The sequence below is a fragment of the Gavialis gangeticus genome, unplaced genomic scaffold (genome assembly GCF_001723915.1).
Source record: "Gavialis gangeticus isolate Ggan-Ray unplaced genomic scaffold, GavGan_comp1, whole genome shotgun sequence".
In the NCBI taxonomy this organism is placed as follows: domain Eukaryota; kingdom Metazoa; phylum Chordata; order Crocodylia; family Gavialidae; genus Gavialis; species Gavialis gangeticus.
Genome location: NW_017729004.1, coordinates 50,432,755 through 50,446,740, shown reverse-complemented (window position 1 = coordinate 50,446,740; position 13,986 = coordinate 50,432,755). Strand labels below are relative to the sequence as shown.

At 40.1% G+C, this 13,986-nt stretch overlaps 1 protein-coding gene across 2 annotated transcripts in view; it reads left to right on the top strand.

Annotated features, from left to right (window-relative positions):
* The first annotated feature begins 2,240 nt into the window (after window positions 1-2,240).
* Window positions 2,241-13,986, top strand: part of SLC25A40 (solute carrier family 25 member 40) — a 39,057-nt gene continuing 27,311 nt past the window's right edge. For both annotated transcript variants that reach the window (XM_019508373.1, XM_019508372.1), the window contains exons 1-4: window positions 2,241-2,382; window positions 5,340-5,399; window positions 6,795-6,901; window positions 13,548-13,615. In XM_019508373.1, the coding sequence (XP_019363918.1) occupies window positions 2,286-2,382; window positions 5,340-5,399; window positions 6,795-6,901; window positions 13,548-13,615 (332 nt within the window). In that variant the 5' untranslated portion in view covers window positions 2,241-2,285. The remainder of the gene's footprint in view (window positions 2,383-5,339; window positions 5,400-6,794; window positions 6,902-13,547; window positions 13,616-13,986) is intronic.

Below are 13,986 nucleotides of genomic sequence, written 5' to 3'. Positions count from 1 at the left end.
TTAATTGTTATTCTCTCAGTGACCTCCCCCATCAGCGGGCAACAGCCCAGCATCCCCTGAAAGTGACAAACAGCCCCTGGCTGGGGCTCATACTCCCCTGACTTCTGTAGCTTTCGGTCGTAACATCCAATGCAACTATGTATAATTAAGGGATCACTGCGCCTGTCTATAGGAGTTGCTGATACTGCTGCACAGTAGCATCACATGGCAAAAACCATGACATGACGCTACTGCGCAGTAGTACTGAGTGCACTAGCATCACAAAAAAGGCGTTCACCAGTGTTATGCGCATTTATTTAGTACTTTTATAAATAAGCAGAAACCATTGTGCAGATTAACCTGACAACAGAGATGTGTTAAAAATGCTTCTTCAGTACCAGGCAAGGTTCTTTGGGTAGATGTGTGATAGCTTTTCTTAGACCAACTGAGTGGTTGGAAAAAAGTTCTAAGCAAGCTTTTGGTCTAATAAAAGCTATCACTTCTACCCAAATAACCTTACCTGCCTATGTCCTTAAACCAACACAGCTACAACTAAAAACCCAGCCTTCAGTACCATGTATTTCCCTTATGAATCCTGCTTTGTAGAAGCAGGGAGTGGTTTTAAAACACAGTTGCGTCTCAGACTGGGTATTTGTAAAAAAACAAAAAAACAAAGCCCCAAAATAACCTGTTTTATATATGGGTCTCTGGGTTTTAATGGAGTTGAACTCTTCTGCTGGGTATCACTGGCAGCAGCAAGGACCATTTGCAGTTTTAGTGGCCCTGTTTCTAAATTAAACTCTGAATTACTGCCCAGAGCTGTGTTGCTATAAGGAAGACTAGAAAAAGCACGAATTCTGGCAGGCCAGATGTAAAAACATTACAAGGCAGGGTATAAAAAAATGAGTAACTCTTGAAAGATGTTAAAGTTAATAACAATATATATATTTTTAAATGTATCAAAAGCAGGAAGGCATACAGAGTTAGTGTGATCATTAGATAAGCAGGATGTAATAAGTGTGCTCAGGGATGATAAAGCGAGAGCAGAGAAGCTAAATTAATTCTTTGCATCAGTCTTTGCTACAGAGGCTATTGGGACGATTTCCAGGCTGGATTAGTTCATCTTAGCAGACACACCTGAAAAGTTAGATGAAACTGAAAAAACAACACAGCAGGTTTTAGAATTAGTCAATTAATTAAAAGTAGCAAGTCACCAGGAACAGACAGTATTTTACCCAAGAATTCTGAAGAACCCAGATGCGAAGTTTTAGAGCTGTTGCCAGTAGTAGATAACCTATCATTACAGACTGTCTCTGCCAGAGGTCTAACAGTTTGCTACAATAGCACCCATCTTCAAAAAACATTTTGAAGGTGACCCTAGGAACTACATCCTGGCAGTGTTGATGAGTACAAATTAATACACACAGAGAAAAATTGAACTACACATTCACAGTGGGCTCTGAATTAGCCTTATGTCCCAAGAAAGACATTGGAGTCATTGTAGATAGTGCTTTAAAAAATGTCAGCTCAGTGTTCTGCAGGGACCAAAAAAGCATGTTTGTCATTGCTGGGAAGGAAAGAGAAAACAAAACAGAAGACATCATTATATCACTGTAAAAATCCATGGTGCAAGGACATACATTGAATATCTTCGGCTCCCCTTTTACTTATTTTCTCTGGTGGTTTTGAATTTCATTAGCAAATCAAAGTTCGCTTCCCAAGTACCCAGTGTAAATTACAGTGTTGTAACTGTGTCATGTGTCAAAGTTCTCAGTGAAAATGAATGTTGTTTCATCCTTACCTTGTAAAACGTTCCTGATGTAGTGTGGAGTAATACTTTCTCCTTCACAAGAAAAATGCCACATCCATAAGAATGTTGCCAGTGTCTGCAAGGGGCTGTCTTATCCCTTTTCTGCTCAACGTTATGAGGGTTAGCAAAGAGGTACAGGTTTTAGTGATTTTGGTTTGCTTATGATTTCTAATAATATATCCGTTCAATCTGGTTTACTGAGAGGTGTTGAACATCAAGCCAACTGTTCAGGGAAATAAGAGCATAGAGTAGATCTTCTCTAGTTTATGTATGTGCTAGAGAATAAGTGTATTTTCTAATACTTTGAAATGATAACGACTTGATAACATTTGTAATCAAGAAAACTAATATTTACACCAGTTTTGTTACTGATTTTATTTTACATTTCATGGTAAACTATAGTTACTCCTTCCTCTAACCATTTTTCTGGAAATGTGAATGTCTTCAAAACTTCTCTCTCTTTCTTAACAGCTTTTGTTTCTCTCAGAAGAAAATTATGACTAATAAAAAGAATGAAAATGGATTATATCCTATTTCCCCTTTTCAGCAAGCAGTTGCTTCTTGTTGTGGAGCTACTATTACATCACTCTTGGGTAAGGCAAAATATTGACCAAACTTAGTTTAAAGTATTTATACAAATTTTCTCATGTGCTTGGATGAGGTCTCACTTTTTTGGTCCTACAACCTCTCTCTCCTGAGACTGCTTCACATCATCATCTCCAGAGCTCCTACTCCCCAATCCCACACACGGCTTCAGTCTAACTCCCTTATGGTAAAGCCAAAGTTTACCCACCACCTATTCTAGCACAGGCAGGAACACAGCTGTATTCTCATGATATTGTATCTGGCTAACTAGCTTTGCCTCCTAGCAGAGCTAAATAGCTTGTCAACAGTACTGCACTGAATCTGATGCTTCCTATGCCTCAACTGACAATGTATGAAGCAGCTGTGTTTGAAGGGTTAGTTGACTACCCAGCTGCCATTATGGTCCAGTTATGGCATCCCTGCAGTTTACCAATTGATAGCCACTGGCTTAACCAATTGAAATGTTTTTTAAATATATATATTTTGTACATTTTACTGTTTTGTTTTGCTATAGTACAGTACAGCTTTTGGTTTATTCTCTGTCTTCACATCTCTTTTAGTATTTTGAATTAAAACCTATGATCAGTTGAAGCCTTTGCATTCTCTAGTTACTACCAAAAACTAGAACAATCTTTATTAACTTCTATCATTGTTTCCTCTCTCTAACCTTTGAATATAATGATTCATGTTTCTGTGTATAAGGTAAATAGAGTTAAATAATATGATGCTGTGTGAGACAACAGTGATGTGAGATGTAAATAGTTTATTGCAAATAGTCATTTTTTTGTGTTAGGCCTTAGTCCAGGGGTAGGCAAAATATGGCCCACCAATAGATTTGATCCAGCCCATGGGTAGACAGCCACCAGCTCGTTGGATCTGGCTGACTGACGGCTCTGGCTGCTGCATGGTGCTGGTCAGGTGGATGGGACTGGTTAGGCCAGGCAGCATCAGCCCTTGACATGGCAGCATCAGCTGTGGACCCAGGCACAGCTTCTGCCACAGTAGGTGGGCAGCGGCATCAATTGTGGACGCTGCTGACAGGTTCAGGAGCCCGGATGTAGAACCTGCTGGTGTGTCCATAGGTGATGCCACTGCCCACTGAGCACAGTGGACGCTCTTGCCCAGAGTCTCAACTGTAGCTATAGATGCAGGCAGGAGTTTCTGCCGTGCCAGGTGGGTGGCAGAATCAGCTGTGACACTGCCAGCAGGTTCCACATCAGGGCTCCAGAACCTGCTGGCTGCCTCCACAGTTGATGCACAAGAAGTCCAGCACAGCAGAAGCTCCTGCCTGGGTCTGCAGCTGAGCATTGGGGTTCCTGGTGAACTACAGCTTTGGCTGGGTTCTGGAGGGAGGGAAGGAAGAGGAGAGAGACAGAGACAAGAAGAGAAAGATTCAGAGAGGAGAGAAGAGGAGAAAGACAGAGGGAGGAGAGAGACAGCAAGAGAGAGAGCGAGAGACAGATGGATGTGGCTCTCAACAGGTCCCTAAAACTCATTAAGTGGCCCTCCAGCCAAAATAATTGCCCGACCCTGTTTTAGTCTATGTAGTACTATGTGTACAAATAAGCTCACTCAGTTCAGCAGAGCTATTCACTTGCATGAATATTTGTAGGATGTTTCTGTCTAGCTTCTGATTTAACTTTCTGACTGGAGATATTAAAAGACTGGCATTTGGGAGAAGAGACATGACTGAAACTTGGGAAGGAGTTGTGTGTGTACACTCACCAGCTTGGCATTTCTTTTATAAGAACTTCCCCAGAGAAGTGGGTGGGATTGCTTTTGATTTTCAGTGTGGCACTAGGACAGTCCAGTGTTGCTGACAAGATTGGGCACCTATTGTTTTGCTGCAGTGTTGAAATAATTGCCTCACCTATAATCAAGGTTTCCTTTGCATGTGGTACAATGGCACCATCTCTGCAGGATCCCTGCACATATAATGGATTTGGCTCCTGCAGAGTTTTTCCTGGCAACTCAGCTCAGAATCTATTCCTGGGTGTGCCAGTAAGGGACCAACCTGCAGGTTCAGTAGCTCAGCTCCCCTGACTTTGAGTGTTTCATTGCTCTCCAGACAAGGTTCTTTGGGAAAATGTGCTATCTGTTATTAGATCGACTAAATAGTTGGAAGAATTGTTCTTTGCATGCTTTCTGGCACAACCACCCTTCTTCTGACATAGGGAGAGTCTGCTGTTATTTTGTGTTCTCCTGGATGGAACAGAAGCCAATATGCAAAATGCAGGTCTGTGAAAATGCAAATGTGTGACAGGGAGGATCAGAGGCCATGGGAGACAGTAGGTGTGAGACAGGAAGGTGAGGGGTGGGGTAGGGGGAAAGTTGACCTGATGATTGCTCTCCTGGATACCCAGCTCATTAGCTTACATTTTGGGCTCTTTGGGGCCCTGCTTCTAATCCTGAATGCTTGGCTGTGTCAAACAATGGTATCACATGCAGAGTTCCAGCTGCCTCCAGATAGCAGAGAATGCTGGAGAAAGAAAGGCAGCTCTGGAGAGGGGGGAAGAGAAATGCTGGAGAGAGAAACCCAGTTGGGGGGAAGAGAAAACAAAACACTGAACGACTGCTCACAGCCAACAGAAAAATTTGCAGCAAAAATACCAGGACATTTTAAGACTTGGGTATACATTGAAATTTTATCAGTGCAACTGCAACAGAAATTGAAACTGATTTAGTTTAACTGGTGAAATGCTTATGCGTGCATGCTAGGAATAGCTAGTATTGATTTAACTTGTTAACTGAAAATAGTTGAGAACATAAGAGCATACTATCATTTTGCTTTTTGTGACAAGCACATCTAGTATGGGTATCAAAATTTATGCATTTTTTCTTTTGCAGTGCATGCAATATTCCTGAGGAAGATGAGGTCTTAAAATACTGGTTTACCTTTTCAGAACAAGAAGATAATAAAGAATCTAACGTTTCTCATTTGAATAATTTTTTTCCTTTATTTTAGTGACACCTTTGGATGTTGTAAAAATTCGGCTACAAGTCCAAAGTAATCCATTAACCAAAGGTAAATGGTGTTTTTAAAGAATAAAGCATATTGCTATATCTATATAAATTACTTCAATTTTAATTTTCTCTCCTATATTGTTATGTGTATTTCTGCTCAGTAAAATAGCAATACAAATGATGTTTGGTCCTTGGTTTACTGTCACTGTAACTTTAAATTGAATTTCCTGAATTATTTCAAATGAAAAGATGATTTTCTAACTTTCAATCTTGCAAATCCAACCTGGGACCAAAAGTCTACCTGTGTGTTCTTTCTTGTTTGCAGTTCCTCTTCAATAATCATGCTGAGGACCAACTCCTGTCCTCTGTTACATTTTTGTAGCCTGTTGGAATTATTTACTCAAATTCAAGACTAGAGTCTTTTCCATCCTTTAACATATAGGAGGGGAGCCCCATCTTGGATGCAAGTACAAGTGGGTGGAGGGGGCAGGCTGGGGCCAGAGCAACCATGTGCTTCATGAGCTGGAGCCAGAGGGTAAGTGCTGGGGGGTGGGCAGCAGGTAGGAGAGAGGTGGTAGCTGGGGCAGGAACTGAGGGAACAGGTGAGAGGGGAGAAAATAGTTGGGGCAAGGGGCACAGGCACAGTTCAGGATCAAGCATGGGGATGAGCAGTACTGGTGGGGGGAAGATACTGGGGGAGGAGGCAAATGGTGGGGAGGATGAGAGGCAGGGGTCAGGCCATTTAACTCCCTTGCCCCACTGCAGTGGGGGTGATTGTAAGACACCCTCCATAATTTGATTTTAGATATGGAAAAGTATTAAAAAAATTATACATTTTCCATGTTTAGAATCTAACTATTGTGGGGGTTGTCTTAAATTCAAAGTAATCTTGGATTTGGGTCTATAGGGTGGTTAATAATTCTTCTGATGCGGAGCCAGAAAAGACCTCAGTTCACTCTCCTGTAGCTGTGTAGTCTCTGCAGCGTCAACAGGATCTAAAAGAAGCAAAACCTTATTTTAGCCACTGAAGTATGCAGATATAGCTGAACATCCAGAAAAGCAAATCTAAGAAGGTGCCATTTTTCACAGTCACTCTTCTTTCTGTTCCTTTATTTCAGCTGTGTACATGAGACATTATAGTACATTATTAAGTACTATTGTACTGTAGAGTAAGAAAAAATAGATATTGCTAAAACAACTCTTAAGTATTCCTACAATAGACTACTTATAAAACCTAGGACTCTGTTAAGTCTTAATAAGCAGCAGAGCCCATATGATATACTGTAGGCATATCTTAGGCAGATGTATTTTTTACTATACTTCCTTTTTTTTCTCAGTACCTGGAGCTTTTACTAGCTTTCCAAGCTACTCTGTCACAGTTTGTCAGACCAACATGTTTGTTGAGCAGGAGTAATGCAAACTTTAATTTTTTTCCTTATGTGCACCGTTTTGTTAGGAAAATGCTTTATATACTCCAATGGCCTTATGGATCATGTATGTGTCTCTGAGAATGGGAACACCAAAGCATGGTATAAGAAATCTGGCCATTTCAAAGGGATGTTGGTAAGGAAATTATGCTTATAATGAAAGTCTTTAAAATAATATCTGATAGAGGAACTCTTTTTTAAAAATCTATGTATTTTCTTACAAATCACCCCCCACCCCCTCCAATAAGACATGGATCTGTTTAGAGAAGGCAGAACGAAGGGAAAAAATATCGTGCCAGTCATGGATGAATGCTGACTGCAACAGCTGTAAGAAGGTTAACACTGTAGCTCTGATCTTGAAGGGTAAACTCTGCCCACTTCCTCTCAAAGGGCAAAGGGAGAGACACAGTAGCCATCTTGATGCAATGTCTCCCTGCTTCTTCACTGGAATAGAAATGTGGAAGAATAGAAAAATCAGTCTCTCTGCTTAACACATGCACACCGATTTTTGAGGGGTGATTTTTTTTGAGGAAAAAGTGCATGTGATAAGTGAGTAAATGCAGTAATTGGCAGCCTGTCAGTTTTTAAGATGTTTCTAAAGCATTTTTAATATAGGTAAATGTATGTTAAACACACATAGTAATGTAATATTTGTAATAAAATGTGTCAAATATTTAAATACATCAAGTTTCTCCTTAATATATTTTGTCTATCTGATTTGTACACTGCCCTAATCCATGTGGAGTTTGTTACAGTGCTGGATCTTGTAATCTTGTGAATAGGCCCGCAGGGCTCAGAAAGCTTTAAAATCCAGACAAGTGGTTCTCAACCTTTTTAGACTCAAGCCACTACTCAGAAAATGCCATCTCTTAGCTTTGAGGCAGACAAGGTTCTTTGGGTGAATCTGATATCTTTTATTAGACCAACTTAAATAGTTGGAAAAAAATTTTAAGCAAGGTTTTGGGTTTAAAAACTCTTTGTCAGGCTGAGGAAGTCTCTGCAGTTGGTGTTTGCTCTTCCTGGATGGAATGAATAATAAAGAAGCCAGAGGCTGGGCTGGTGTGCATGCAAGACAGGCAGTCAGTGAAGATGTAAATTGAGCAGTCAGTGGGTGAGACAGGCTGGGGGGGGCGCTTGGAGAGAGAAAAGGGGGATGAATGTAGCAGTTAAATAGGGGAGAAGTACCTGGGGAGTCAGCTGTCAGGCAGGTTATAATATGTCATAAATCCAATGTCTATATTTAGTCCATGATTTTTTCTAGCCAGGAGGTTGATGAAATGAAGTTCATAGGCTCGTCTCTGGGAAGTGTTTTGTAAGTTCCCTTTGAGTATTAGAACTGAGAGATTGGAGAGAGAGTGGTTTTCTTGTAAGAGATATGCCCCCACAGGTCATAGGGTATTATTCTCTTCGATAGATATCCGGTGTGCATTCATTCTGGTGTGCAGTTGTTGCCTGGTCTCTCCTACATATTTTCCATCAGGGCCTTCGGTGCACTGCATGAAATATATTACATTTCTGGAGGTGCAGCTGTAAGATCTGGGAATGCTGATGGCTGTGTTGTGGGGTGTAGTAATTGTGGGGGTTGGCAGGTTTTGCATTTCTTGTCATGGCATGGTCTGGATCCATTTGGTGTGTTTTGGGCCTGAGGAAGTTTGTTTCTGGTGATGAGGTTACCGAGGTTCGGTGCTGATTTGAAGGCTAGGATGGGTGGTTCTGGGAAGATCTCTTTAAGAATAGGGTCTCTTTCTAGTATGGGTTGCAGTTGTTTGAGGATTTTCCATATGGGTTTGAGGGTGAGGTGATACATCATAACCAGCAGTGCAATTCGTGAAGGTTTTTTTTTCTGTACTGCAGCAATACTTCATGTGGTATCTGGGTGGCTCCTTCAAATGTGCGATCTGTCTCTCTGGAGGAGTGTCCTTGTTGGGTGAAAGCCTTTTTGAGATTGGTGAGGTGGCAATCCTGGGTGTTCTTTTCAGTGCAAATTCGGTGGTATCTGAAGGTTTGGCTGTATATCGCAGCTTTCCTGGTGTGTTTGGGGTGATTGCTGGTTCTGTGCAGATATGTAAGTTGGTTTGTGGGTTTCTTGTATAACATGGTCTGAATTTTACCTTTTTGGATACTGATAATCATGTCTAAAAAGGAGATGTTGGTGCTGGAGTATTGAAGAGAGAGTTGGATGGAGAGATGATGATTGTTAAATTTCTGATGGAACTCAATCAGAGATTGCAGGTTTTCAGTCCCAATGATGAAGATGTCTTCGATATATCTAAGGTATAGAGCAAGGGTTTGATGGTGCAGTCCTTGAGGAATTTTTCTTCCACATGGCTTATAAAAAGGTTGGCATGCTGTGAGGCCATTTTGGTGCCCATAGCTGTGCCTATGGTCTGGAGTAAAGTGTTGGTTATTAAAAGTGAAATTGTTGTATCTGAGGATGAAGTGTATAAGGTTAGTAATATCTTTGGGTCTGTACTCTGAGTTGTAATCTTGCTCTTGTAAATCTGTAAGGCAGACATGGATGCCATCCTGGTATGGAATGTTGGTATATAAGCTGGTAACATCTATGGTGGCTAGGAGGGTGTTGCTGGGAAGGTGGTCTATGTTTTTAAGTTTCCGTAGAAAGTCTGTAGTGTCTTGGACAAAACTTAGTGTTTGGGTGACAAGCAGTTTTAGGATTGATTTGACAAAACCTGATATTTCCTCAATTAGGGTCCCATGGTTGGATATGATAAGTTTGCCAGGGTTCCCTTGTTTGTGGATTTTAGGGAGTATGTAAAAAGTCTCTGGGTTGGGTAGTGAGGGGATCAAGGCCGTAGTTTTTCTTGTAGTTCTGATGGAAATGATTTGATGGTATTTTTGAGTTTCATGGTGAAAAGGGGAGTAGGATCTCTTCTTGTAGTTCTTTGTAGTAGGTGGTGTCAGAGAGTTGTCTGTTGGCTTCCTTTATGTAGTCTTTACGGTTTAGGATGACTATAGCTCCTCCTTTATCTGCTGGTTTTATTACTATTTGGTGGTTAGATCTTAGAGATTCTATGATCTTTCTCTCTGGTAGAGAGAGGCTGTTATGGTGGCATGTGTTGTTGATTATTTCATTGTTCATTCTTTCCCTGAAGCAATCAGTGTAGCAGTCAAGGTTAATGGATTAAGTGGATTAATTTTGGTCATGGAAATATTCCTTGAGGCAGAGGCTTCAGAAGAATTTGTTTAGGTCTTCACATTGAAGTATTTATTAGGGTATTTTTCTGGACAGAAATTTAGGCCTGTAGAAAGGACAGATTTTTCAGTTTTGGTAAGCGTGTGTGTGGAGAGATTAATGGTATTTGAGGGTTGCTTTCAGTTTCATCAAGTCTGAGGTTGGAATGTTAAAAGGTGTTGGTGTTAGTCCTCTGGTTGTTTTATGGCTGGGAAAGTTGTTCTTGGAGCAATTTGTTCTATTTCTTCTTTTTATGTTGGATGATACCTCTTAGCGTTTTTGTCTATGGAAAAATAATGGAGCAATTCTTCTTTTGCAAAGAACTCAGTCCACAGCAGGTGTCATTTTTTTTTTGATACTTTGGATTCCTCTTTGAGATTTCTGTGTTCGTCTTGTGAATCATATGAAGGTATTTGCAGACATATCAGTGCTAATATTGTGCAGCACCCCACAGCACTCTTAAAAGAATTCCATGGCATCTGAGGATGTTGCTTCACTCCGGTTGAAAATCACCAGTCTAGGTCCAAAGGGCAAGATTCACAAAGGGACCTAGATATGGGGACACTCAGTATCCTTATGCCCAAATTTTAGATTTCTGCCTCTAAGGACAGAATTCCAAAACCTGAGCTGGTGCTTAAGTTTTCTGTTTTTTAAGTAGAGAGACTTTGGTTACCCAGGATTGAGATTCGTAGCACTCAGAATGGTAACAGAAATGATGTTTAAGACATTTAACAGGAATCATAGAAAAGGGCACTATGTCTGAAATCTACCTGTCTCGTAGTTTTAAGCAGCAAAGTGCTTCCTTGTACTCTGTAGTTAGGTGCCTGAGAGTAGGGGATTTGTAGTCTGAAAATGCCAGATCAGGTGCCTGTGTGCAGAGGAGGATAAGGAAAAAATAGTGGGGAGAGTAGTTGTTACTGCTTACAAAATACCTTCAAGATTAGAGAATTCATCCAGGAAGTGGGATACCTGGCTTCAGACCTCTTCATATCTTCTGTTTCCGAAGGAAGGGCCACAACCACTAAGATATGAAATGAGGGCACCTTCCACACCTGTTCAAGCTGGGCCACTGCATGGAAAGGAATATCCATCATGGGGCCAGAGAGGGAAAAAGCAGGAGAGAGCATGACTATATCCCAGTGAAAAGGTTTTGGTTTTTTTTTTTTGTCTTGGGGCGAAGGAGGATGTTCTAGGTTTTGCTTTCAAGTCATTGGATTAAATTGCTAAACAGCTGACACCAGGGACTGGAACCAGAATTTGGATGGTGTGTACAAAGTGGGCTCCACCACTGCTCTTTTCCAGTAAAAATGGTTGTAGGCACCAAACTCAATGTTGTCAATCATTGTTAGGCATACCCTGAGTATACCTGCTAGATCAGGCCTGTCAGAGGACTTGTGCATAATTTAAGAAACCCAAGTGGCCTTAGATGGGAGATAGGCACTAAGATGTTCAACCCAACAGGATAGGAGCAGCTGTTCAAAGTAACTGAACTTTAGGAACCTGTCACTTTTCCTCTGAAAATGTACATGCTTTAGAGAGTCTTAAATGCCTTAAAGTCTTAAAGTGTGAGTTAGGCAGGTTACTGTGAATTGCTTTCTTGGACTTGGGTATATTCTGCCTAAGACCCATTTTAAGCACCTGAGTTCCTTTATGAATCTCACCCAAAATGAGAGGTCTTTCAGGACTTGCTGTTTCCCATAACTCTGCCTTTGGAATTTCAATTCGAGACTGATTGTATGAATGAATGCTGAAGATAGTCTTTGTGCACATCCTGCTTTTATCCTGGTTACAAAGCTAATAATGGATCCTGAAGAAGCTTGTCTTATCCAATCAATGTACACTTGACAAGTTTTTCATGTTTCACTGTGTTGCTAAGCTAGCCTGCATAGAACAACATTTCTTGTCTGTAAGCAATGGTAAAAAGTGCTGAAAAATAGCAAATTAAATTAAATGGAGTTTGCTTATGATGTGTTCAGCACATATTGGGTCCTATAAAACGTTGATTATCTAAATGTGATTTTAACACAAATAAGAGCATGTTATTTAAGAGAACAGACTTCTGGCAAGATCCTCAAATGGTATACATTGGTAAATGGAGCCATGTCACTTTTTCCCCTGGAGGAACTGATTGTTTATATTTAGTGATATAAGGAAATGGAGGATCCATGTTCAAATGTAATACAGACAGTACTATGTTTTGATGGCTATTTGTTGACTAGTGAAAGTACTTAGTGATCAGCATTTTCTGAGAAGTGATGTCTGCATTACCAAAATATAAAACCAGCAGTAATAGTCACCCTTACTCTTAGAGACTCTAATATTCCCCATTTGATATGCACCACAGTACTGCATTTATGTGCTTTAAAATTCCTGCCTGAGTATACATCAGCAATTAACTCTATGGCCTCTCTTGCATAATTTCTAGGCACAGGCTATCTGTTACCATATCACAGGTGCAAAATGTTGTGGTTTCACTGCCTTAGGTCCCAAGAGCTAGTGCTGATTTCCCCCCTCTCCTTCTCCCAAACTCTCAACTACACAGACCTTGCAAAATCAATCACTTTTTGCTGTAGTTAACATAAATACGTATATTAATTCAAAACAATAAAAGTCCTGTATGTCATTCTCCATCTTCACAATTCTAGAGTGTTCACTAGTAATTGGATCAGTGTCTTTTTTAGGTTCCAGGACTCTATTTCTGTAGGTCAGTTACCTCAGAATCATGGTGTCTGCCCACCCTTCTCTCCAGCCACCCTCTCTTTTGACCTTGGCTGATAGAGATGTGTGCCGCAACATGCTTTATCTTTCTTCTCCTTTTTAGTCCCATATCATGATCTCTCCAAGTTTGTGGTTTTTAGGGTCTTTACTGATGTAGATTCTATTTCTAGGCAAATTCCAACCCTTAAAATCCAGCTGTGGTTGAACAGTTAGAGAAAACTGGCTCTTGGATTTGGCCAAGTCTTTATCCTTGGATGCTGTCATTTGCACAGTTGAGTGTTAAAATTCAGTGACATTTCATTACCCCAATCTAGGAGATATATGATCCATTCTGATAATGAAGGGAGATTCCACACGTGCAGAAGTTTTCCACCATGTAGCAGTTTAATAAAATCAGCCAAATTCATAAAGAAGTCTATAGGTGGATTTGCCAAGTTGTCATGGAGGCTAAGAACCAAAGAAGCTTGGAGAATGAATTACCTTCTCACACAGAGAGGTGACTCTGTCAGATAATAGCAAAAATGTGTGATGGAGTCATCTGTGTGTGTTGTACCAGTACTGTCTGTCATTCTTCTTTCATGGGTACTAATGATTTAAATTAACACTACAGTCAGGCAAACACTTAGGCACATGCTTAAAATTAAGTATTTGAGTATTTACTTCAGTAGAACTACTCATACTTAAAATTAATTAAGAGCATAACTATTTACACAATTGGGGCTTTAGTGTGAAAGGCCATTTTTAGAATACTTTTTTTTTTTTAATTTCTTTTGAAGTAAATTTTAATTCTGTCACATGTCCACTAAGAAAATTATCTGAATGAAAGCAGTATAACGCTAACTATATGCTCTTTGTTTGCTTATTATTTTAGGATGCTTTTGTGAAAATTGTTCGAATGGAAGGGATTAAATCACTGTGGAGTGGACTTCCTCCAACACTGTGAGTTGAAATTTCACTTCTTCTGTCATGTATCATAATCAGTAAAGAGAGAATTCATTATTTTGACCAAATAATGGTCAAATGGTCAAATAATGGTTGCTTTCTAATGTTTAATTTCAAGCAAATTTCCCATGTCATTAATATTCTTTATCATCTATATATTAATATTAAGTTTACTTGAAACCACCAGGGATGATATATTTTCAGCCAGACAGATTCAGAATCAGTGAGATTTCTCCATATAGCTCCTTTCCAACCTTTAAGGGTAATATCCTAACTCCTTGTCTAGCAGCTGTCTTTCTTAATAGCATTATATCAGCCTGACAAGGATAGTAATTCAGACCTCTACAGAGCACCATTACTGCATTTTT